The sequence below is a fragment of the Anolis sagrei genome, chromosome 2, assembly GCF_037176765.1.
Source record: "Anolis sagrei isolate rAnoSag1 chromosome 2, rAnoSag1.mat, whole genome shotgun sequence".
Lineage (NCBI taxonomy): Eukaryota > Metazoa > Chordata > Lepidosauria > Squamata > Dactyloidae > Anolis > Anolis sagrei.
This window is the reverse complement of record NC_090022.1, coordinates 168090163-168115207: the sequence shown is the minus strand read 5'-3', so window position 1 is coordinate 168115207 and position 25045 is coordinate 168090163. Positions and strand designations below refer to the sequence as shown.

Sequence of the window (25045 nt, the reverse complement as noted above, 5' to 3'; positions counted from 1 at the left end):
AGGTGTTGTATTGTGTTGTGTTTTGAGGCCTTGGCCTATGTAAGCCGCATCGAGTCCTTCGGGAGATGCTAGCGGGGTACAAATAAAGTTTAATAATAATAATAATAACTCGTTTGTTTCCTTCACTATGAGACATCATGACTTACAAAAGAGATGCATCATTTTTTGGAAGCTTTCCTGATTCTAGTGTGGCCTTCACCCAAGAAACGTATCCCCCTTTGATTCAAGCAGGAGCCTGCCTCTCCTTTGATTCCACCCCCTACACCCCCCCCCCGCGCAGAAATGGTGCAGTCCCAAAATGCGGGCGGCAGAGGCCGATGCGGGCTTTTAGCTCGGTGACGTCACAATGCCCGGCTTGAACCCTGGGTGTTTGTTGTGAATCTTGTGATCAGCTGAGCGAGGGAGGGAGGGAGACAGAGAGAGAGAGAGAGAGAAGCAAGGAGGCCGCCGTCGCGAAGGGGTTCTGAGTTCGCCTGAGACATGAAGTTCCAATACAAGGAAGACCATCCTTTCGAGTACAGGAAAAAAGAAGGGGAGAAGATCCGAAAGAAATATCCAGACCGGGTGCCTGTGAGTGGAAGGGGGGGGGGGGGGGAGGGGAACAGGCGGATGGGTGGGCGGGTCTATATTTTCAGGGTGTCTGTTGTCCTTCAAAGAGCTCCACTGAGACCGGACGTCGTTGTTGTTGTTGTTGTTGTTGTCCTCTAATCCCCCTCGCGCCCCCCCCCTCCGTTGGCCGGGGTGCTGCTTGGGAGCCGAAAGGGGCGGAGCTCCGTTTCCCCCTCTCCCCTTTCCTAAACATGGAAGCGGGGAGGACAAAGGCTGGGGGACGAAGTAACCTTTAGTAACCCGAAGCAGGCGCCCCAGGAGGGCTAATCCTTGGCACTGTGGCAAGTGTTGCTATATTTCTGTATTTCCCACACATACCTACTGCTTTTGGTCAGCAAACAAGTAGCTTACGGCTAGACCGCATCCTGGGGATGTTTGCTTCCGGTTTTTTGGTAGCATTATAGCCCTTCTTTCTAGCACAGCATTTCTCAACCTGGGGGTCGGGACCCCTGGGGGGGGGGTCGCCAGGGGGCGTCAGAGAGGTCACCAAAGACCATCAGAAAACACAGTATTTTCTGTTAGTATGGGGGTTCTGTGTGCCAGGTTTGGCCCAATTCTATCGTTGGTGGAGTTCAGAATACTCTTTGATTGTAGGTGAACTATAAATCCCAGTAACTACAACTCTCAAAGCTCAAAGTCTATTTTCCCCAAACTCCACCAGTGTTCACATTTGGACATATTGAGTACTTGTGCGAAGTTTGGTCCAACCACCATGTCAGACTACACAGAGAAGCCATTGAAATCCACAAGCATGTGGACAATTTCAACAGAAAGGAAGAGACCATGAAAATGAACAAAATCTGGCTACCAGTATTAAAAAACTCTAAAATTATAACAGCTAAACAACAGAGAGGAAAAGCCAGGCACAGATTAACACCTCCCAGCAACAGATTTTCCCAGACTCAGGCAGGCCTTCAAATGCTAATGAAGGTGATCAGCTAAACATTCACACCTAATTGCAGCAGGGAAGAGCTCCTTGCCCCACCCCAGCCATTCCACAGATATATAAACCCATTTTTCCTACTTCCAACAGACCTTCTCAACCTCTGAGGATGCTTGCCATAGATGCAGGCGAAACGTCAGGAGAAATGCCTCTAGAACATGGCTCTATAGCCCGAAAAAACCCACAAGAACCTAGCAAATCCACCATTGTTTGAGTCCACAGTGATTTCTGGATGTAGGTGAACTACAAGTCCAAAACTCAAGGTCAATGCTCACCAAACCCTTCCAGCATTTTCTCTCGGTCATGGGAGTTCTGTGTGCCAAGTTTGGTTCAATTCTATCATTGGTGGAGTTCAGAATGCTCTCTGATTGTAGATGAACTATAAATCCCAGCAACTACAACTCTCAAATGACATAATCAATTCCTCCCCCCCCCCCCCCCTCCCCAATCTCACCAGTATTCAAATTTGGGCATATCATGTATTTGTGCCCAGTTTGGTCCAGTGAATGCAAATACATCCTACATATCAGATATTTACATTACAATTCATAATAGTACCAAAATGACAGTTATGAATTAACAATTAAAATAATGTTATGGTTGGGGGTCACCACAACATGAGGAACTGGATGAAGGGGTCACGGCATTCGGAAGGTTGAGAACCAGTGTTCTAGCAGGTTTGAAATCAGGATAATAGAAGAGGCCTCATGGGCCATCCAGTCCAACCCCCTGCCAAGAAGCAGGAAAAACGCATTCAAAGCCCCACCAATAGATGGCCATCCAGCATCTGTTTAAAAGCCTCCAAAGAAGGAGCCCTCCAACACTCTCCGTTCCACTGCTAAACGGCTCTCACAGTCAGGAAATTCATAGAATCAAAGAGTTGGAAGAGACCTCATGGGCCATCCAGTCCAATCCCCTGCCAAGAAGCAGGAAAAACTCATTCAAAGCCCCACCAACAGATGGCCATCCAGCCTCTGTTTAAAAGCCTCCAAAGAAGGAGTTTCCACCACACTCCAGAGCAGAGAGTTCCACTGCCGAGCAGCTCTCACAGTCAGGAAATTCTTCCTAATGTTCAGATGGAATCTCCTTTCCTGTCGTTTGAAGCCATTGTTCCACATCCTAGTATCCAAGGCAGCAGAAAACAAGCCTGTTCCCTCCTTCCAATGACTTCCCCTCACATATTTCTATATGCCCTCATCATGTTTCTTCTCAGCCCACTCTTTAAGCCACTCCTCATTGGGCTTGTTCTCCAAACCCTTCATTTTAGTCACCCTTCTCTGGACACATTCCAGCTTGTCAACATCTCCCTTCCGTTGTGGTGCCCAGAATTGGACACAGTATTCCAGGTGTGGTTCTCACCAAGGCAGAATAGAATAGAAGGGGGAGCATGACTTCCCTGGACCTAGACCAGGGGTCCTCAAACTAAGGCCCGATGGCCAAATATGGCCCTCCAGGGTCATTTACCTGGCCCTTACTCAGGGTCAACCAAAGTCTGAAACAACTTAAAAGCACACAGTAACAACAAGAACAACAATCCTATTTCATCAGCCAAAAGTAGGCCCATATTTCCCATTGAAATGCTAAGAAGTTTATAGTTGTTAAAATTGTTCATCTTAATTATTGTGTTGTTGTTAGGTGTTTTTTGCACTACAAATAAGATGTGTGCATAGGAATTCATTCATGTTTTTTTTTTCAAATTATAATCCAGCCCTCCAACGGTTTGAGGCACTGTCACCTGGCTCTCTGTTTAAAAAGTTTGAGGACCCCTGATATAGACCCTAGACTCCTATTTATGCAGTCCAAAATTTCATTGGCTTTTTTTGCCACCACATTTTTGGCTCATGCTTAACTTGTCCACAAGGACTCCCAGATCTTTTTCACACATACTGCTGCTATCAAGCCAGGCATCGTCCCCCATTCTGCATCTTTCCATTTCATTTTGTTCTGAGTTGTCATTTGTAGCACAGTAGTAGAAAATCACCAGCAGTTTTTCATTCAGTTGTTCATTCAAATATGTTTTATTTACTAGTACTCTGTTGGCTTTTGTGCTGTATTAGTCATTATAGGCAGTCCTCAAGTTACAAATATCCAATTTATCTACAGCATCTAGTTAACAACAAGAGGAAGTGAAATGAAATCTACTTCTCAGAAGGGAAATTCACTCCTGAAAGTTATCATGGGGAAAAAGTATCTCCACTGAAGCTTTATCAGCAATCCTTGTTTCTAGGACAAGACAATTTTTTCAAAATCCAATTATCTCAGGGACGTAAAGTGAGATGAAATCTTTCGAACAGGAGCATGGGCAGCAAAACAAATGCTACAAACCCTTCGCTGTGCTATCCAAAACTGAATTAAAATGGCTGGAGTTACAGTTAAAATGTACCTGACTTATATAAAAAATTAGTTTAAGAACTAACCTACAAAATCTATCATGTTTGCCTGTATAAGGATTTCTAGACATTATTATTATTATTATTATTATTATACTTTATTTGTACCCCGCTACCATCTCCCCAAGGGACTCAGTGCGGCTTACATGAGGCCGAGCCCACAATACAACAATAAGACATAGCAACAGTAATACAACAATAAATAAAACTCATAAACAGAAAATAGCAATACACATTAACAATAACACAACGACGAATGTACTAATTAAATTTTTTAGAAAAATAATGCTGGGCGTGACCAGGTTTATAAACAGGATAGAAATTTTGGAGAGGGATAGGGCGTGCAGACAATCATAAATCACTACTAAAGTCTCTTAAAATCAGGAGACATTTCCAAAAGTCAGCATTCTCTATATTGCTGATATCTCTCAGAACTACCTCTAGATAAAGCTGGATTTCAAAAAGTATAAATCCCATCTGTAAGCCTGAGGGGACAGGAAAGCTAAATGTGTGTTCAGTTAGCAGGCACTTGTTGAAAAACACCTTGCTCAGGATATAGGCTCCGTGGTGGGATATTTTTTTAAAAAAAATAGGCATGTTAACAAAATTGCATAAGTGATACAAGGCTAGAAATACCCACTGCTGCATGATCAGTTGTTGAGAAGCTATTAAAAGCCATGTAGTTGGAATTAGGAAACTAAACTATTTATCTAGCCTTGCACATTTGGTTGCATTTGTTGGACAGTAAAGAGCTGCAATTAAAGGAAGAATGAAAAAAGTTACAAAGCTGTATCAGAAGGGAAATGGGCCTAGCTGACACCTCTGCAGTGACATCTCACAAGAGAATGCGATTGCTTAGTGGCAGAGTGCATACTTTGCAGCCCTGAGGTCCCAAATCTAATCCCTGGTATGATCAGATGCTGGCAGAGTCCTTGGAGTACTACTGACAAGCACAGTAGGTGTGTGTGTTGCTGTGTTAAGTGTAAAGGTGACTATTCAATAAAGATATAAGTACAGTTGACTCTGTGTCAGCTGCATTTGTTTGTTGATTTTATCTGTATTTCTCCCAAGGTGGGAAGCATCTTTCATCCTTCCCCTTTTGGCACGAGATAATTCTCTCTGTGTGAAGACAGACTAAAACAACTGGTGAGAGCTTTAACCAGAGACAGATCTACACTAACCCACCATACCAGGCATATGATGGATCAGCCCAGAGATGGGCCTGACAGGCAGACCCCACCCAGCTGCTGTAGGGATGGGAGAGAGTCCCAATACTCAAATTGGTTTGGTGCCACTGGCCAGCCACCCTCTGGTCCTTGATGTTGCCACAGTCTTCTGGCATAGCATGGATTCTACAATTGGTCATCACCTGCAGTGACATTGGCCAGGGAGACGAGGGAGGGTGAAGGGGAGAAATCATCCCCTCCTCTCTCCCTCTCTTTCCAGAGCACCCCATTGCCCTGGCCAACGTCACGGAAGGTGACTGCAGTAGGACCCATGTCATGTCTGGAGACTGCCACAGCATAGTAGGAAAAAGGGATATGCTAAGTGACATCCCATGTCCTTGGCCCACCTGACCCCAGGAAATGTGGGATGACAGTGAGGACAGTTGTAGCTAATTCTGTTTAGATGGGCCCAAGGCTGTAGGGTACTATGAATTCTGGATCAAAATTTGGAGTATCCTTAACTCTGGTTAACATTAAGGTGGTTTTGTTCTGTTACCCCAGAGTTCATCCAGGCCTACTGTGTTTCTTTCTTCTCCCTCAATAGCTTGTTGGTTTCAGGCCCAGCTACCTGCACTGCAGTGTACTAGCTCAGGATGTAGCCTTTCAGCTTTTTGAGAAAGTCTGGCTGGCATAAGTGTGTGGTTACAGCAAAAGCAGCCCAGCAGTTGCCTTATCTGGAAAGAACCTGTATATAGTCCTTTGGTGTTCCTGTGCTCCTTTTTTACTAAGCAAGTAGGACATGCATCACAGATGGCTGCAGGGAGAACTGTTTCTGCACTCTGGCTTCCAAATAGTGTTCCAGAACACTTCATTCCTTCTGCTCGCCCATCATTGTGGTGGTAAATCTGTGTGCAGAGAGCATGTCCTGCACTTCATAATGACACCCTTTAAAAAAAAGACCTGCGTGCATTTTTGTTAACATTTTCATTTCCCAAAGACTGAAGATCCCTCCCTCTTGTATGCTGTCATTTGATTAGATATGGATCGGTATCTAGAGAACTAAGTTTACTATTAACATTTATGTGGTATGTGTGTCCTTGTGTGTTTAAAAGAATAAAACCAAATGCTTTCAGACTTCAGATCTGGAACACAGAGATAACATAGGGAGGAAGAAAAGGAATGGAAATAAGATCACCAATTTTGGGGTCATTATTTTATATTTTATATGCCATATATAAACAAATATTTGGCATATAAAGCATATACCAACATACCAAGCATATACCAAATTAGTAAAATTGCAGTCAATTGGTTTTTTAAAATTAAATGTTTACTTTGGTGTGTGCTTTCCAGATAATACTCAAGTAGACACTTTTTATTTTTAATTTTTACATTGTATGTTATTTACACTGTTCTGGGATATTTTGGGCCTTTGGGGAACTCAGCTATAGGGGGAATCCTGATGGTCAGAAAATTGGGGCATGAGGTTTTTTTTCTCATTCTACCTCTGACTTTCTTTGGGCATTTGGCAGTGTGAAAATAAAGAGGAGAGTGGCTCTGCTTGCTAGCGCCCTGGTCAATATCAGATCTCAAGGTCAATCCATCCTCTCTCTTCCTGCCTGTATTGGATCTTTCAAAATTTCTTTCTCGATTAAGCTTTTTTGGGGACGGAAAGTCTTTTTTCTCATAGCATGCACTGTACATCCATGGCCCAATTTCTCAATGACCCCCCTCCCTCGATTTTATTTATTTATTTATTTATTTATTTACTTTTCTCCACAGTTGCATTGCATATGCTACATATTTTGGTTGCATTATAATTCAATACAGTGGTGTTCTTCTCTCCCCCCCCCCCCCCTCATCTTCTCTGCTAACTTCCTGTTTCCTGGACAAAAGATGATATTGCTTTGAGAATGTATGGTATCTTCCAAGATAGCAACTCTAGATTGGATCCTATGTCTAATTGTTGCTACTAGATAACAATTACAATTATTACTGCTTTTATTTATCAACCAAGGGCATGACAAGAAGATGGAAAGACTTGAGTCCTTATATCGGGAGAAAGGCAGACTAAAAATAAAACAAAGGGCTGTTATTTTCTCAATCAGGGTGCCTGCTGCTGTCTGTATTAGCCTGAAAAACTCCCACAGTTTATCTCTGAACCTAGGAATCAAAGAGAAGCTGGAGCAAAATACCCAATAATTTGGAACCATTGTGTAAATAATAGATTTTCTTTCAGCTTTGAGAGGGTCAGCTTTGACACAGTCTTATTTAGGAAAAGATGCAGTTAAGAATGATCCAAAAATGCTTTTTTCCATCCATGTACTTGGATGAAAAAAGAAAAGGATATAGGAGGTAGTTTACAACATTAGTTTAACCAGTGTCATTGGCGTTCAATTTCTGCTTTTTCAGCATAGCCTTGAAGTCATAAGAAGACCTTTGTTGGATCAGACAGAAGTTGTCTGTATTCCAGCAGTATACCTTTTCCCCAACTGGCTAGTCAGATGCCTCTGGGAAGCCTATAAGTAACATAGCAACTGCTATTCAGATGATCAGAGACCTCTAATCCAAAAGCATCCTAGTGGTTGTCTTGGTCATATATTCAGGATGTTCATTTCATAGTTTCACTAGATTTGTCATTTAATCCTGGAACAAATGTAGTGATTAATCAAAAGTATGCTCTCAGGATCAGTTACCAGCCATGAGATAGAGCTTGTATAAAGTTGTGAAGCTCCATTTGTCTACTATAGAAGTGTGGGTAGGTGGGAAACAAGGCTATGAAAGAAGAAGGAGCCAGCTTTCTTGAAAATGAATTCTAGCTTCCCGCTTGGGGAAAAAAGGGGAAGGGGAGGCTTTTGAAAAACTTTATACAATGTACCTCAGTTTCAAAGCACACCTTTCTTCCTTTCTAACTGAGGGAAGGCTAAGTTATAGGTGGCAAACCATTACCTATGCTCCTAGACTGCCCAATCCTTATGTAGAGTGAAGCTGAAAGATTTGTGATAAGGATGGGTGGAAGGCATTATTTATCATTAACATATTTTTATCCTCATCACTTGTATTATAGAATCATAGAGTTGGAAGAGACCTCATGGGCCATCCTGTCCAACCTCCTGCCAAGAAGCAGGAATAATACATTAAAAGCACCCCCGACAGATGGCCATCCAGCCTCAGTTGAAAAGCCTCCAAAGAAGGAGCCTCCACCACACTCCAGGGCAGAGAGTTAGATGCCTCTGGGAATCCTATAAGTAACATAGCAACTGCTATTCAGTTGAACAGAGACCTCTAATCCAAAGGCATCCTGGTGGTTGCCTTGGTCATATATTCAGGATGTTAATTTCATAGTTTCACTAGATTTGTCATTTAATCCTGGAACAAGTGTAGGGAGGAATCAAAACTGCTGAACATTCTTATAACGTATCACTATACTCTATAATGTCACTAGAATTATTTCTGCCTCAGAACTTGACTAACCTCTAGTTCCTAGCTAACTTCCTGGCTAAACTTTATTCTTCAGTTGATCTCAACTGATGAACATAATCACACTTTCTAATCATAGTAAACTTTTCAGCCAATCAGTATTCCATTGCTCTTATCCCCTCCCAACAGATTACTTACATTAATTTCACTACTATGCATATAATACATAACAATATTTTTTCTCTAATATGTCTTCAAGGTAATATTTACTGAACTCCAGCACATCACCACAAAGAACTACTATCCTTACTGGAGATTCCAGTTAATTTGCAACACCAAGTCTGGATGACTGGAAAACATTCATACTCAAAAACAATACTCAAAAAACAGGGGAATTCCAGTCAGGAAACAATCAGGGTCAGCTAAGACCTCCCAATTAAAGATTCCCTCAGGCAGTAAGAAGCCAGACCTTGAAGCTGCAAGGCTATTTAATTCTAATCACGGTGGTCAATTGAAACATTCTCATCTGCCTCAAACAGACAAGAGTTCCTGGACATTCCACAGATAGATAAACCCCACTTGTTCTAGTTTACAACAGACCTCACAACCTCTGAGGATGCCTGCCAGAAAACTCACAGCAACCCAGTGATTCTAACCAAAAAGCCTTTGACAATACACTCTTCAGGTGGTTTTCAGAGGAGTGGAGGCTATAAGAAGTCCTTTACATGGGGTAAAATCTTTTAACTCAGTTTCACTCCACATTTGTTGAAATCAGGGAATGTTCCAGATATTTGCTGAAACTCTGAAGCAGCCTCACACATGGAAATTCATGTGTCCTAAACCATTCCAGCTGTTCACACATGCCAGGTCCATTATTCCATTTACCAAATACTACATGGCACAGGGAAAGGCGGGTGACACTTATCTGTGTTGTTGTTTGTCACCAAGGCAGTAGCTATGGAATGCCTTTGCTGATCTTAACAAAGGAGTTGGCACAACCAGGGAAAAGGAAGGGATGACCACCTTATTTTACCATGTCACATGGGTGCCTTTGCTGATTTGGCACAGTTACAAAGACACTCACATGTAAACAATTCTGAAAAGATTGTGAGGAAGAATCAAAATTCAAAGTTGAGATTAGTTCACTTATGGCTGGTTAAGGTACTTTCATGGGGGTGGGATCATCACATAAATTTGTTCTGTATTCCTTCAGTTCTGTCAAAGTTTGTAAGGTAGATAATGTACAGTCTTTTCCTAATTATTCCATTATTTCTTTTCCTACTATTTTTTATTTGTTTTTTTCCAGGTTATCGTGGAAAAGGCACCCAAAGCTAGAGTACCTGATTTGGACAAGAGGAAGTATCTTGTTCCATCTGATCTGACAGGTAAATTAGCCTTGATCCATTTTTTTTTCTCATTGCATTCCTCAAAGAATCCTTTTTAAAAGCTCTTTCTAGAAAAAGGTGCAGGAAATTTCCATCCTGACTAAGGCTGCATTTACGCCACCTAAAAGTATATATGACTTAAGTGCTACTCTGGATACCATGAGCCTGCTTGAATCCTTTTTGGAGTCCAGGTGGCTGGCTGGACCAATAACAAATTGAGGCTGTTGCCATTTTGCTAAGCAAAAACAGCTGCCTTGCAGAGCCTTCTTGGTGACATTGCATTTGCTGAGGTCAAAACAGGGTTCCCAGCCATATGATCAGCAGAAGTGACATCACCAACAAGGCTCTGCCAGAGAGCTACTTTTAGCCATGAACACAGCAGTGGGTCTTTTTGATGTGTGCACTCAAGATCACCCCAAATCCAACTTGATCCAGTTGTCCACACATCAGAAACGCCAAGGTCACTCTGGAGTTTTCTGAAAGCTCTGAAATAATTCGCAGTTCTTCATGGGCCGAATTAATGGCTAGAAGCAATGTTTCTTCAGTGAAACCGGTAAGTCATGTGTATTGCTTGTAGTACTTACAAGATTTCATTTATTTAGCCCATGGAGACATGACCTAAGAAAGGTTTTTATGTCACTTATTCTTTGCAGCACAGGAAAAGAAACACTGTCGAACTGATTCTAATGCAGCAGTTCATAGCACTTTTAGTTTAACATGCTAAATCAAGCATCACTAGCCTTTTTGAAAAACAGTTAAAAGTTGTCAGCATTCTGATTCGTTCATTACTAGGGATCAGAATAGAGACTGCAATATCTCTGTCTGGTTATCCCACCATGGAAGCAAATAATAAACTTGAAGCTGGTTTGTGGCAATGTCTTTGAAGAAAACCGTAAAATGTGTACATTTAAAATGCAATTTTTGTAAACCTAATAATTAAACAAGACAGACAAAATATGATGGCACACCAGGAAGATCTAATGAGAAACTAAATGTGTCTGGCTATTTTCCCAGTGACCATCGGTATGCCCTAAATTACTTTAATTCCCCCAAAATAAAACTCTACAAACAAGATTAAATTCAACAATTGTTTACTGAATAATCAAGGTATAAAAGTACAGTTTGATTATGATGGTGTAACTCTGAGGTAAAAAACAACTATAATTTCTACGAGGTAAGTACTCTATGGCATGTACTATCTATTCTATATAACATTTACTATATAATCTATGGGGCATGTATATAAGGCAAATATAAACTATCTATCTATGAAACATGTATTATCTATGAACTATGGCAAATATTATCTATTCTTTATTACAAATACTCTAAGGCAAATATAACTATTCTTTATTACATGTATTATCTATGAACTCTATCTATAAGGCAAATATTATCTATTCTATGGCAAATATGTGATAAGGATGGCCTGTTCAAATTGCTAGGCCAGACCAGACACTATCTGGCTAACTAACTTCAAGCTATGACTAACAAAGAATGCCATAAGAAGTTCTATCACCAGCCCATTCTGGTTCTGAGTCAGAATGGGCTGCACCAACTGACCTTGGCCTCTAGGGGAAACCTAAGCTTCTCCCCTATACTTGGCAAAATGGAACAGTCCAACAGGCAAACAGGGAAATAAACAGGCCGAGACTTCACACGAAACATTTTAGCACAGTAGTGAAGCAACAGAGAGCCATAAAATTACAGATTTGTGTGTGTGTGTGTAAGGAGCGACTTGAGAAACTGCAAGTTGCTTCTGGGGTGAGAGAATTGGCTGTTACCCAGGGGACACCCAGATGTTTTACCATTCTGTGGGAGGCTTCTTTCATGTCCACGCATGAAAAGCTGTAGCTGACAGACAGGAGCTCACCCCACTCTCCGAATTCAAACTGCCGACCTTTTGGTCAGAAGTCCTGCCAACACAACGATTTAACCCAGTGGTTCTCAAACTAAGGCCCGGGGGCCGGATACGGCCCTCCAAGGTCATTTACCCAGCCCTCGCTCAGGGTCAACCTAAGTCTGAAATGACTTGAAAGCACACAACAACAACAACAACAACAACAACAATCCTATCTCATCAGCCAAAAGCAGGCCCACACTTCCCATTGAAATACTAATAAGTTCATATTTGTTAAAATTGTTCTTCATTTTAATTATTGTATTGTTTTAAAGTGTTTTTTGCAGTATAAATAAGATATGTGCAGTGTGCATAGGAATTCATTCATTTTTTTTCAAATTATAATCCGGCCCTACAACAGTTTGAGGGACTGTGATGTGGCCCTCTGTTTAAAAAGTTTGAGGATCCCTGATTTTACCTATTGTGCCACCGGTGGTTCCATTACTTTGGATAATCATTACATATTTGAAAGCTTGAAATACAACACTGACATTTTTTCTCTTCTGCTTCCCTCATTCCCTGCAAATTCTAGTTGGCCAATTCTACTTCTTGATTCGAAAGCGAATCCACCTGAGGCCAGAGGATGCCCTTTTCTTCTTTGTCAACAACACCATTCCTCCCACCAGTGCTACTATGGGACAGCTGTATGAGGTAAATGAAAGATCTCTCTCCTTCCAAGAGGTAGTATTATTAGAACTGAAATATCCACTTTTTTTAATGCGGATGCTTCTGGGACAAGGGCTTGTCTGGATCTGGCCTTAGTGCCCTCTGTAAATGTTGATGCTTCATCTTTTGATGCTAACTGAGGAAGGGCTATGATATCCAGCATATAAACGGGCTCTTGGGTTGGCCTGGCGTGATTGAAATGCATTCTTAATGCAGTAATGGATTGTTCCTCACTGACATTTCAGAATGTTATTTACATGAGTGTTACTTGAGTTCTGTTCTGGTATCCCTTAGAGCTCTTGTGATTTATGGTTTCTTGTTGCTAAAACTAAAGGGTTGGAAATCAGGTCTTTAAAATGCTAGGGTGGAGCTAGAAGGCAACAGGAGCATCACATGTTCCAAATTAGTTCCTATTTTTAATCTTAAGGCACCTATCTTGCTGTGGAGATATAAAGGAGGATAAGACTGAAAATTGCAGTTCTTAGTAGCTGAGAATATGCTCTAGCCAGCCACTGTTTTGCAGCCTAGGAGGCTGTCTGTAATGTCATCTGTCATGCCTTTATGTTTCTCATACAACCAGAACTCAGGTTCACTTAGTGAAACTAATTGGTTTTAGTAATTATAGTAGAATCAAGAAAGACAACACAGGAGATTCATTTCTACAATGTGTCCTTATCTTACAGAATTCTCTACCACAGATGTGTTGATTGCTATTAGTTTAGATGCCTTCAAAGATGAGGATACTGGTATTTGTGTCTGGTAAATTGAAGGCCACATTTCCCTATGTTTACAAGGACTAAAGTTCAGAATGCTCAGTGCTGGGTCAAGCAAGAGAAGAGTGGCTTTCATCTTTAAGCTTCCCTGTTTGAGTTTGCTAGAAATATCTGGCTATTCAGAGAGTGCTTCACTTGGCCCAGCAGGAAACTCCTTATTTGATGGCATGAAGAGGGGAAAAACACACATAATTGAGAGGTTACACTAAAATACTTGCAGGAAACAGTAAATATTATGGAGGTTCTGGCATCCATTTTCTTTGTGGAACTATGTGAGGAGGAGGAGGAGGAGGAGGAGGAGGAGGAGGAAGAAAATAAAAATAATTAATAATTTAATAATAATTTAATTTAATAATTTATGAAGCACAATTAACATTTGTGCTTCATAAATTTCATGGCAGATGTATATGAGAAACATATTGCCCTCACTACTCTCTGTGGGGTTTTTTTTTAACCATAAGGGGAAATAATCACTTTTGGGCAAAACATTAACTAAGTTTGTGGAGAAGGCAAGATCTGAATGTGGACTACTAGTTCTCAGGTTTTTTTTTAACCATGAAACTCACTCTTAGGACTTCGATATAGATTAAAAGGCAGGCAGATTGCTCGCTACTGATTTCAACTGAGGCGTTATGTTATGTCTGTTTTGTTGTTCTGTCTTGTTGATTGTTAACTGTTGTGGATTGATGCTGTTGATCCTGTTTGTTGCATTGTTATGTTTTAATTGCACTGACACTGTTTGATAATTGTACCATGTAAACCGCATTGAGTCGCCTGTTAAGGGCTGAAAAATGCGGTATAGAAATAAAGCAAATAAATAAATAAATAAATAAATAAATAAATACTGTGTAAGCCAGTAACCTTGCTTTCAAAGTCTTGACAGTCTGAAAGCAGGCTGTTTAAAAAAAAGTCCCAAGGGTTGCTAATTCATATAAGAATAGAGATACCTTGAATTGTATTAATAAGGAGGTAATGCCATGAACATTAATCTATGAGGAATCTTATAAAGTGATTACACATATTCTGAAGGAGGATAGTTGAGGCAGCCTAGTTACTAATTATCTCCCTCGGCTGCCTAAAGAAGGATGTTTTCTATTATTAACCAAACAAGAATGTGTCATCCTGCAGGGTAAGTTATTAAGGTCACTTCCTAGAGATGATTAGAATCAACTTCTGAAGTGAAGTCACTGGCTTGCTAGTAGGATCAGTCAGGTAATAGACTGGCTCATTCAAAGCCTTCCTCCAAACCCAGTTAATCATGTCTGAGATGTGGTGCTGTGCCAACCCTGACCTTTTCCAAAAGCAATGTCAGTAGGTTGTACTGAACACACATTCTAGTACGGTAGACATAGACCTGTCCAGGCCGGCCCCCAAGTTCCTAGCCTGGGATGCCCACAAATGCTCGTCCTGCCCTATGGTTCCTGCTGAAATCCATCCTCTACCCTTGGATTTGGGTCATAAGCCTACAGGTGACTTTGATGTGGACACATTTATTTTCTAATTAGTGTATCTTCCCGGTGTTGCCTGGATATCATTGGGACTGCTGCCCACCTTTCTCCAGCTCAGAAAAGGACTACCTCACAATGTCTCCATGGCAATGGTGGGCAGGCTCTCTTTGTATCTCTTTCCTTCCTACCTCCCTTCTCCTCATACACAGTCACCTTTCTTTCTCAGTGATATCATGGAAGGTGACTTCATCTAGCAGCAGCCAATTCTTCATGTAGCAACAGCCAATCCAGTGACATCACAGAAAGCCACTTCACCTAACAACACCTTTGTGGTACAAACATGCATTGGACTCTTATAGTAAGAGATTAGTTCCTTTAGTGTGACACTCTTATGTTCTGGACTTAAGAAAGCCAGTCAGTGGGTTGCTGTGTATTTTTCAGACTGTATGGTAGCATTCTTTCTTGATATTTCTCCTGCATCTGTGGTCGGCATCTTCAGAGGTTCTGTTGGCAATTAAGCATGTGGGGTGTGTGTGTGTGTGTGTTTGTGTGTATATATACATACATACATACATCTGTCCAGGGTGGGAGAAAAAATTCTTATCTGATCAGTTTAAGGCTCACCGTGATCTCTAACCTCCACAGTAGTGGTGGACTCATTAAGATGGTCCGCCCCAGGAGACTTATGGATCCAGATGGACTCCTGAGGTCTCTCGGGGATCTTCCTGTCCTGGAGACTGACAGTCCTGTTGACGCTCTGGTAGATTGCTATAATAGCAAGATGTCTAGAGCGATTGACACGATCGCTCCCAAACATCCCCTCTCGTTGCATAGAGTTACACCAACTCCTTGGTTCACTGAGGAATTGGCTGTGATGAAGCATACGAGGAGAGGTTCAGAGTGCATATGGAGGAAAACTTGTGCTGTCTCTGACCGAGCATGGGCTAAAGCCGCTATTAGGGCTTACTCCGCGGCTTTGTGGACAGCCAAGAAAGCTTTCTCTACTGCCCGCATAGCGTCTTCATCTAATAGACCAACAGAGTTGTTCTGCATTGTTGAGGAGCTCTTCCACCCACCTGAGGTGGGGGAGATCCCTGAGGACTCGGCAACTCAGTGCAGTGATTTCACGTACCATTTTGAAGACAAAGTCGCTCAGATATGTTCCGAGTTGGATACCAGTTTAAGTGCAATGCCAGATGAGGTAACCGAGGCACCTGTCTGTTCAATCTTATGGGATTCTTTTCATCTTGTTCTACCTGATGATGTGGACGGGATCCTTGGGGCTGTGAGAGCGACCACTTGTGCCCTGGACCCTTGCCCTTCCTGGCTAGTTAAGCTGGCCAGAGATGTGTTGTTAGATTGGTTTGCGTATATAATAAATGTTTCGTTGGTCCAAGAGAAATTCCCGTCCTGCCTTTAGCAGGCGGTAGTAAAACCAATACTGAAGAAGACCTCCCTTGACTCTTCTGTGCTTAACGACTACAGACCAATTTCTATCCTCCCTTTTCTGGCCAAGGTGCTAGAGCAGGTGGTCACCTCTCAGCTTCAGGGATTCCTAGATAACACTGTTTTTCTAGATCAGTTGCAGTCTGGTTTCAGGCCTGGGCACAGTACCAAGACGTCTTTGGTCGCCTTGGTGGATGATTTCCGCAGGGAACTGGACAGGGGGAGTGTGACCCTGCTGGTTCACTTGGACGTCTCAGCGGCTTTCGATACCGTCAGTCATGGTATCCTTCTGGGTCGGCTCACTGGGATGGGACTTGGGGGCACGGTTCTGCTGTGGCTCTAGTCCCAGTTGGTGAAGCTGGGGGACACTTGCTTGGACCACTAGCCATTGACCTGGGGGGTTCCGCAAGGCTCCATTCTGTCCCCTATGCTCTTCAACATCTACATGAAACCTCTAGGAGAGGTCATCTGGAGTTTTGGAGTTTGGTGCCATCTCTACTTAGATGACACCCAACTCTACTACTCTTTTCTATCAGAATCCAAGGAAGCCCCTCAGATGCTGGACCAGTGCCTGGCTGCTGTGACAATCTGGATGAGGGCGAACAAGCTGAAGATTGATCCTGACAAGACAGAGGTCCTCCAGGTCAGTCGTACATCTGACTGGAGTATAGGATGGCAACCTGTGTTTGACAGGGTTGTACTCCCCCTGAAGACACAGGTCCGCAGTTTGGAGGTCCTCCTGGATTCAGCGCTGACACTTGATGCTCAGGTGTCGGGGTGGCTGGGAAGGCTTTCACACAATTAAAACTTGTGTGCCAGCTGTGACTATACCTCGTGAAGTCTGATCTGACCACGGTGGTCCATGCCTTAGTTACTTCTAGATTGGACTATTGCAATGCACTCTAAGTGGGGCTACTCTTGAAGACTGCCCAGAAACTTCAATTGGTCCAACGTTTGACTGCCAGATTACTAACTGAAGTGAATTACAAGGAGCGGTTTACCCCCCCCCCCCCCCCCCCCCGTTTAAGGAGCTCCATTGGTTGCCATTCATCTTCCGATCCCAATTCAAAGTGCAGGTTATCACCTACAATATTCCATATTTTGTCTGTCCCAACTACAGTTCCGTGCTCATGATGCACTTTCGCCCTGCCCTTAATGAAGGTCTAACCCCATTGTTCATTCCTTTTGAGCTCCTCCCTCAGAAACACATTCTCCCACTACCTATCTCATCCAGGGTTTTATCAATTTTATCCTTGTACATTTGGCCAACCCACTGTGTTCTATTTCTCTATCATGTTATTTTGAAACTGTTCATTTTATTTTGGTATTTCATGTATTTATTTTGTTGGTATTTTTGCTTCTTAGTATTTTATTTTGCTGTACTGTAATTTTGGGCTTGGCCTCATGTTAGCCACCCCAAGTCCCCTTTGTGGAGATGGTGGCAGGGTAGAATTAAAGTTTATTATTATTATTTATTATTATTATCTGTTGAAGCAGGTGTGAATGTTACAGTTAAAGAGCTTGAATAGCATTCAGTAGCCATAATGCTGCACAGTCAATCAGTGAGGGTTTCTGCATAGAGGTAGCCTGGACTTTGTTGCTTGGAGACATTCTCTGTTTGGGATGTGTTAACTGGCACTAGGTTGTTTGCTGCCTGGAGGTCCCCTGCTTCTGAGTAGTGTTCTTTATTTACTGTCTTGATTCTGGTGTTTTTTTTAATACCAGGAACCAGATTTTGTTCATTTTCATGGTTACTCTCCTTTCTGTTGAAATTGTCCACATGCTTGTGGATTTCAATGGCTTCTACGTGTAGCCCGACATTATAGTTGTCAGAGTGGTCTAGAGCCAGTCAGGTTTACTCTGCTCATTGGCCACAAAGGCAGTCAGAGCAGCTTATAAAATGTGACATCTGCCTCAGAATGTGATGGAGGCTCCTTCTCAAGTGGCTTTTCAACAGAGGCTGGATGTATTGTCGAAGGCTTTCATGGCTGGAATCACTCAGTTCTTGTGGGGGTTTTCGGGCTATATGGCCATGTTCTAGAGGCATTTCTCCTGTCGTTTTGCCTGCATCTATGGCAAGCATCCTCAGAGGTAGTGAGGTCTGTTGGAACTAGGAAAAGGGGTTTATATATCTGTGGAATGACCAGGGTGAGACAAAGGGCTTTTGTAAGTTGGGCTAGGTGTGAATCTTTCAACTGATCACCTAGATTAGCATACAATGGGCTGACTGTGCCTGGAGCAAACTCATCTTGAAAGGTGATTAGATGTCCCTGCCTGTTTTTCTCTCTGCTGTTTTTGCTGTTGCAATTTTAGAATTTTTTTTAATACTGGTAGCCAGATTTTGTTCATTTTCATGGTTTCTTCCTTTCTGTTGAAATTGTCCACATGTTTGTGGATTTCAATGGCTTCTCTGTGTAGTCTGACATGGTGGTTGTGAGAGTGGTCCAGCATTTTTGTGTTCTCAAATAAAATGCTGTGTCCAGGTTGGTTCATCAGGTGCTCTGCTATGGCTGACTTCTCTGGTTGGAGTAGTCTGCAGTGCCTTTCATGTTCCTGGATTCTTGTTTGGGTGGTGCGTTTGGTGGTCCCTATGTAGTCTCACCCTGGTCATTCCACAGATATATAAACGCCCTTTTTCCCAGTTCCAGCAGACCTCACCTCTGAGGATGCTTGCCATAGATGCAGGTGAAACGTCATGAGAAATGCCTCTAGAACATGGCCATATAGCCCGAAAAACCCCACAAGAACTGAGAGGCCGGATGGCTATCTGTCAGGTAGTTCAGTTGTGCTTTTCCTGCATGGAAGAATGGGGTTGGACTAGATGGCCTATGTGGTCTCTTCCAGTACTATAATTCTATGATTCTATCTCTTTTTCTCCCCCAGTTCAATACAAGAATTTTTTTCCTGAGTCCCCTTAGGGGACTATTATTATTATTATCATCATAAGCATAATCATCATCGTGATAACATTTCAGCATGTTGGTTTGCACCACCTTTGATGGGATCATCTTCTTCCTAATTAAACGTATCTTCCCCTATGAATGTCAAAAGTATTCCAGTTTGTATAACGAAAGGATGATGCTAGGTGAAGTGGCCCTGGGGGGAAATGGTGACATGTATATGAGGGAGGAGAGGAAGGAAGAAAAAGAGGGAAAGAAAAGAAAAGAGAGGGAGTCGGTGAGCAAAAGAAAGAAAAAAGGAAGGGAAGAAGAAAGGAAGAGGAAGGACAAGAGGAAGAGTTATTTGGAGAGGGGAGAAAGGAGAAAAAAGGAAAGAGAAAGGGATGAACTAAGAAAAAGAGGGGAAGAGAAAGGAAGAGAAAGGAGAGAAAGAGAAAGAAGCAGGGAGATGTATGAGGGAAAGCTGGAAGGTAGGGAGGGAGGGAAGGAAAGAAGGAAAAGAGAGAGGGAGGGAGGGAGGGAAATGTATGAGGGAAATAGAGGAAAGAAAGTAAGAATGTTGCCTTAAAGCAGTGGTTCTCAACCTTCCTTATGCCGTGACCCCTTAATACAGTCCCTCATGTTGTGGTGACCCCCAACCATAATATTGTTTTCATTGCTACTTCATAACAGTCATGTTACTACTGTTATAAATCATAATGTAAATCTCTGATATGCAGGATGTATTTTCATTCACTGGACCAAACTGGGCACAAATACCCAATGCAACCACATGTAAATGCTAGTGGGGCCGGGGGAGGATTGATTTTGTAATTTGGGAGTTGTAGTTGCCGGGATTTATAGTTCACCTATAATCAAAGAGCATTCTGAACTCCACCAGTGATGGATTTGAACCTAATTTGCCACACAGAACTCCCATGACCAACAGAAAACACTGGAAGGGTTTGGTGGGTATTGACCTTGAGTTTGGGAGTTGTAGTTCACCTATCTCCAGAGAGCACTGTGGACTCATGCAATGGTGGATCTGGACCAAACTTGGCACAAATACTCAATATGCGCAAATGTGAAAACTGGTGGAGCTTGGGGAAAATAGACCTTGACTTTTGGGAGTTGTAGTTGTAGTTGCTGGGATTTATAGTTCACTACAATCAAAGAACATTCTGAACTCCACCAACAATAGAATTGGCTCAAACTTCCCACATGGAATCCCCATGACCATCAGAAAATACTGTTTTCTGAAGGTCTTTGGTGACCCCTCTGACACCCCTTTGTGACCCCCTCAGGTGTCCCGACCCCCAGGTTGAGAAACACTGCCTTAAAGGCATTGTGAGTGGGCCTTCTCAGAGTTGGAGAAGGGTAAAGTAGGTAGGCAGAGTCCCAAAGACAGTTGGATAATACCGGGTATATATACTAAGACAGGAGTCCCAAACATTTTAAGCATAGTTCCCAGTCCCTCAAACTGTTGGGGGGCTAGACTATAGTTTGAAAAAAAATTGAACAAATTCCTATGCAGACTTTACATATCTTATTTGTAGTGCAAAAAAAACTATGAAAGAACAATACATTATTAACATGAAAATGGTTTTAACCAACATAAACTTACCAGTGTTTCAATGGGTAGTGTGGGCTTCCTTTTGGGTGATGGGAGAGTTAAGTTAATTAGGATTGTTGTTGTTATATGTCTTCAAGTCAACCCTAAGTCTAACGTTTAGGCAAGGGCTGAGTTAAACGACATTAGAGAGCTTTTGGGCCTTAGTTTGGGGACCCCTACACTAGTGGTTGACATAATTTGGCTGAGTTCCTATATCTTTTAAAGCTGAATTTTACTGTTTATTTACCTGCAGTGGTCATTCAAAACCTGCACTCGAGTCTGAGTCTAAAGTTACCAATAAGCAAAACTTTAGTGTATTCATCTTTGCAGGCCACTGTGTCCATGGTAACTGGCCTAATTGTCAGGCTGTCACCCTCCGTAGTTTGTGACCTGTTTAAAAATCCTCAGCTAGAATCTTTCTTATAATGTAAGCTGCCTTAGGATTCTGGTGTGTGTGTGTGTGTGTGTATGCATTGAAAAAAATAGAGGAGCTTGTTTAACTTCTAAAGAGAAGTAAACCAATAGTTCCTCTAAAATTAATGCGAAAAAAATTCCTAAGAATTATGAAGAGAATAAAACTCATTTTTCACTAATTTATTTATTTATTTACTTACTATACTTGTATACCACCTTTCTCAGCCTATCGGTGACTCAAGGCAGTTCAGTGAGAGCTTGCCATGATCTGGGGGTGAAGGGCAGAGAAGAAAACAGGTATCAGATCTCAAATATGCAAGGATCTAGCAGAGATTTATGAAGAAACTAGCTGTACCCGCCATGCTTTGCTGTGATCAGCTTTCCTCTTCCTCTCATTCTTTCTTTCTTTCTCTCCTTCCTTCCCTTTTTTCTTTCCTTCCTTCTTTCCTTCCTTCCTTCCTTCCGTCCTTCCTTCCTTCCTTCCTTCCTTCCTTCCTTCCTTCCTTCCTTCCTTCTTTTCCCTTCCTCCCCACCATTTGCTTCCCATCCTCTTTCTTCCCTTTCTTTCTTCTCTATCTATTCTTGGACTACAATTCCCAGCAGTCCTCCTGATCCATCTACCTACCTACCTACCTACCTATCTCTATCTAATCTATCTATCTGGAAGATTGCTGGAAGTTGCAGTCCAGGAATTGGAAATTGCAAATATGCAGGGATTGGGATGCTCTCAAAGAAATCCAAGGAGAAGAAAGCTTGCAGATTGGAAGCAGTGAATTTGGATCATCCTCCTCTCCTAAAGGACCTGTTATTTGGCCTATTTCGGTTAGTGTGGGACTAGTTAGGATATATTTCTGTTTTAGATATATTTACTAGCTTATCCACTTTGAGTCTAACATTATCAGGTTCCCTGGTTACATTATGTTGTTGTCTGGAGAACTTCACTGAGTGACTGTGATTTGATGACTCCTCTATCTTGATTCCACCCCCCCCCCCCCCCCGCCCCAACTGCCTTCTTCTTTTCCAGGATAACCATGAGGAAGATTATTTTCTCTATGTGGCTTACAGTGATGAAAGTGTGTACGGGAAGTGAGTTTGCAAGCTTCACAGACTGAAAGGACTGTTGTGGGGAAAATGGTCTCTCTGATGGAAGCAAGAAGAGAGAGAAAAAACTGGACAACCCTCCTTCCACATATTCCCATGCCATCATTTCTTGCACCTTTATTATATATTAGATATAGTTTTTACTATTGTTTTGTTTAAACACTATTTGAAAAGTAAGGTGATTGGTGCTTATGAGAGAGAGATCTGTTTGCCAAGTACTCCCACTTTCCATTCAACTAACAGACCCTTCAGAGCATCCAGTGGAGGAAAAGGAAGAAGGTGTGTGGGAAACCCTGATCTAGTCATATGAATCATGTGTTTCCCAGCCAGTTTGCCAAAGGGAATTAATAGCAAGATACCCAACCCCTAACTGTCTCATTACACCTGCCATTTAATTTATCAAAATACAAAATGGTAGCATTATCTTCACAGTCCCTAACAGCTGAAGAAAGAGTAAAATGGACCCTTATTTCCGAAGCTATTTATTCTTTGTCTTCCCTTCTGTTCTCTCTTCACCCTCCTTCCTTTTTCATGTTCAGCATCTTTAATTAGTTTATATATTACACTAGCAGTCTCATAGCTACTAGTAATTGATGTCACTACTTATGAAGGAAACGGAGCAGAGTTCTACTAGGCTTAGCCAATCTAAACAACAAAATTAGGAGGACACCCAATTGTTTCAGGGTGTAACCAGGTCTTGAGCATCTAGCATAAAAATGTTCTCATCACTTGCATGTGTGTTTTGTGATGTTATGCTTCCTTGCTTGTCAGTAAAAGAGTGTTCACCCCTAAGTCACTATCACATCTCCAAAACCTGTAATATTCCTTTAAACACCATTAATGCAGTGGGGGATAGGGGGACACGAGTTAATTTTCATAGGCTTTTGCCATAAATATACATGAGGAAAATATTATTCTTATTCTGAAGAGCTGCCATTCATGCCTTCCTCTATTCCATCCCCACCCTGATAAACCCTGATTACACAATAGTCACAAAGCAGGCCTTTTTGTAGCAATGCCAAAGCAATTTTTGTCTCAAATGTGACAGTAATAATTCCCCTCCTTCTTTTCTTATAGCTGATGTTCTAAATTGGGGATTTATGGTGAAAACTAGGAAACTTTATGTTGAGGCTTCTAGTGAATTAAATATTGTGCTAAATTTTCCATTTTATAGGACTATTGAGGATGTGTAGAAAAGAGACTATAAGTAAATAAAATGGGACGTATATATAATATTTTGCCCCCTAAGAAAATATATATGCTGGCTGGGGTGAGGAGGAGATAGGTTTTCCTTGAGAATCTTGAACTTTTAATCTGTAGAAGTATTTGTGAAGTTATGGAAACTGACAACAACCTAGACTCTGCTTCTGGTTCATATTTTTGATGTGTCATTCTTCTAAAAAAGGAGATATCAAGAGATCCAGTGGAACAGTCTATATTAAGTGGCATCTGAAGAGCCCATAATATGAAATGACATTCAGTAACAAACTGAGGGGCATTATCAGAAGTCAAGGGCTTTCATAAGAAAACTAGAAGTTCTACCAACACTGAGTAAGAGGCATGTACTACAGTCATAGCAGTCAATGAAGGCTAAAAGAAGAAGACCAGGGAGTTTATTTGTGCTTTGAATTCTAGCTTTGCTGCCTAGTTCTGACGTACCTTTTGAGGAAACTAGTTTTAATTAATATTCTTAATTCCTTCCATTCCAAATTGCATTTGCTTTTGCTTGCTTAGTCTTTCTGTTTTCAGGTTGTCTTTTAAGAGGCACATTCCAAATCCACAACCACCCATGTCAAGATATGCCTGGGGCCCCAATGCACATGGGTATTCAGCTGTATATTTTTGCACCTAACCTCAGGAGAGAAGCAGTAAATGCTGAAAGAGAACTTGAGTTATCCCCTCCTCCATGCTGCTGCTGTTGCTGCTGCTGATTAAACAATGTTTATGGGATTTCAGCATTTGAAGAGTACTGAAATATGATGTTTAAAGGTTTTATTTTAACTGGATTGTAGAATTTTTCATTAGCTCAGTTCCAGTTTGTAAAAGATGGTGTTGATTATTCTTTCTATGTCATTAATTGTAGGCAGCTTCAAGTTCTTATAAAAAGTTCATGCTATATCGGCTCAATCAATAAACACACACTTGAAAATGTGAGATCAAGTGGGATTGTACTTTTTTAAATAAATTTGATGGATGCCAGAGCTTCTTAAATATTAAATTTACAGAATGGATTTAAACAAATTTATTGTTGAATTACCCTCCAATCCATGGGTGTTATACTTGTAATACTGAAAGATAAAATATTCTCCTTACTATATTTGTGCCCCCCCCCCCCTTAGATTTGTATCCTACCATATCAGGGTGATGTATGCATATTAGTTTTACTTAATTCTTATAGTTGTTGTAGGTTAGACTGAGAAAGGAAATGACTGGCTCAGATTCACCCATAGGGTGTGAGGGTTGGCAAATGTGAATAAGCAGAATCTTTACCACAGTATTTAAACCAAGATATTATTATTATTATTATTATTATTAAACTTTATTTGTACCCTGCTAGCATCTCCCGAAGGACTCGATGCAGCTTACAAAGGCCAAGGCCTCAACACAACAGCAGTAAACAACAACAATAGAAAAGAAAGCAAATTAAAAAACATAAGCAATAACAAAACATTACACTATTACACAATAAAAACCATGGCCGGGCCAATGATGGGTACAGGTTAAAAAGTGCTGGGTGTGACAGGAGGTGTATTGGAATTCTGGGCAAGTGCAGTGTGCAGAGAGTCTTAAACTCTAGTAAAGTGCTTCTGGGACAAAGTGCTGGGTTATCCTATTCTGGAAAGGCACATCGGAATAGCCAGGTCTTCACGTTCTTCCTAAAGACTGCCAACGT

The 25045-nt window shown here is 41.6% G+C and overlaps 1 protein-coding gene across 2 annotated transcripts; it reads left to right on the top strand.

Annotated features, from left to right (window-relative positions):
• Positions 1–314: 314 nt before the first annotated feature.
• Positions 315–24306, top strand: GABARAPL1 (GABA type A receptor associated protein like 1). 2 transcript variants are annotated; one of them, XM_067464074.1, is made up of 4 exons: positions 315–570; positions 9835–9913; positions 12346–12464; positions 16683–16745. In XM_067464074.1, the coding sequence occupies exons 1-4, from the start codon at positions 481–483 to the stop codon at positions 16728–16730; spliced, it is 336 nt and encodes a 111-aa protein (XP_067320175.1). In that variant the 5' UTR covers positions 315–480; the 3' UTR covers positions 16731–16745. The 2 variants fall into 2 exon arrangements, with proteins under 2 accessions (XP_067320175.1, XP_060619439.1); XM_060763456.2 differs by lacking the exon at positions 16683–16745 and adding an exon at positions 22076–24306 and having other exon boundaries at positions 322–570.
• The last annotated feature ends 739 nt before the right edge of the window (positions 24307–25045 follow it).

Excerpts from the sequence above, each read along its gene's own strand:
- GABARAPL1 (XM_060763456.2), top strand. The coding sequence starts at position 481 with ATGAAGTTCCAATACAAGGAAGACCATCCTTTCGAGTACAGGAAAAAA. Across the intron at positions 571-9,834 it reads AATATCCAGACCGGGTGCCT|GTTATCGTGGAAAAGGCACC; the intron begins GTGAGTGGAAGG and ends GTTTTTTTCCAG. Across the intron at positions 9,914-12,345 it reads TGTTCCATCTGATCTGACAG|TTGGCCAATTCTACTTCTTG; the intron begins GTAAATTAGCCT and ends TGCAAATTCTAG.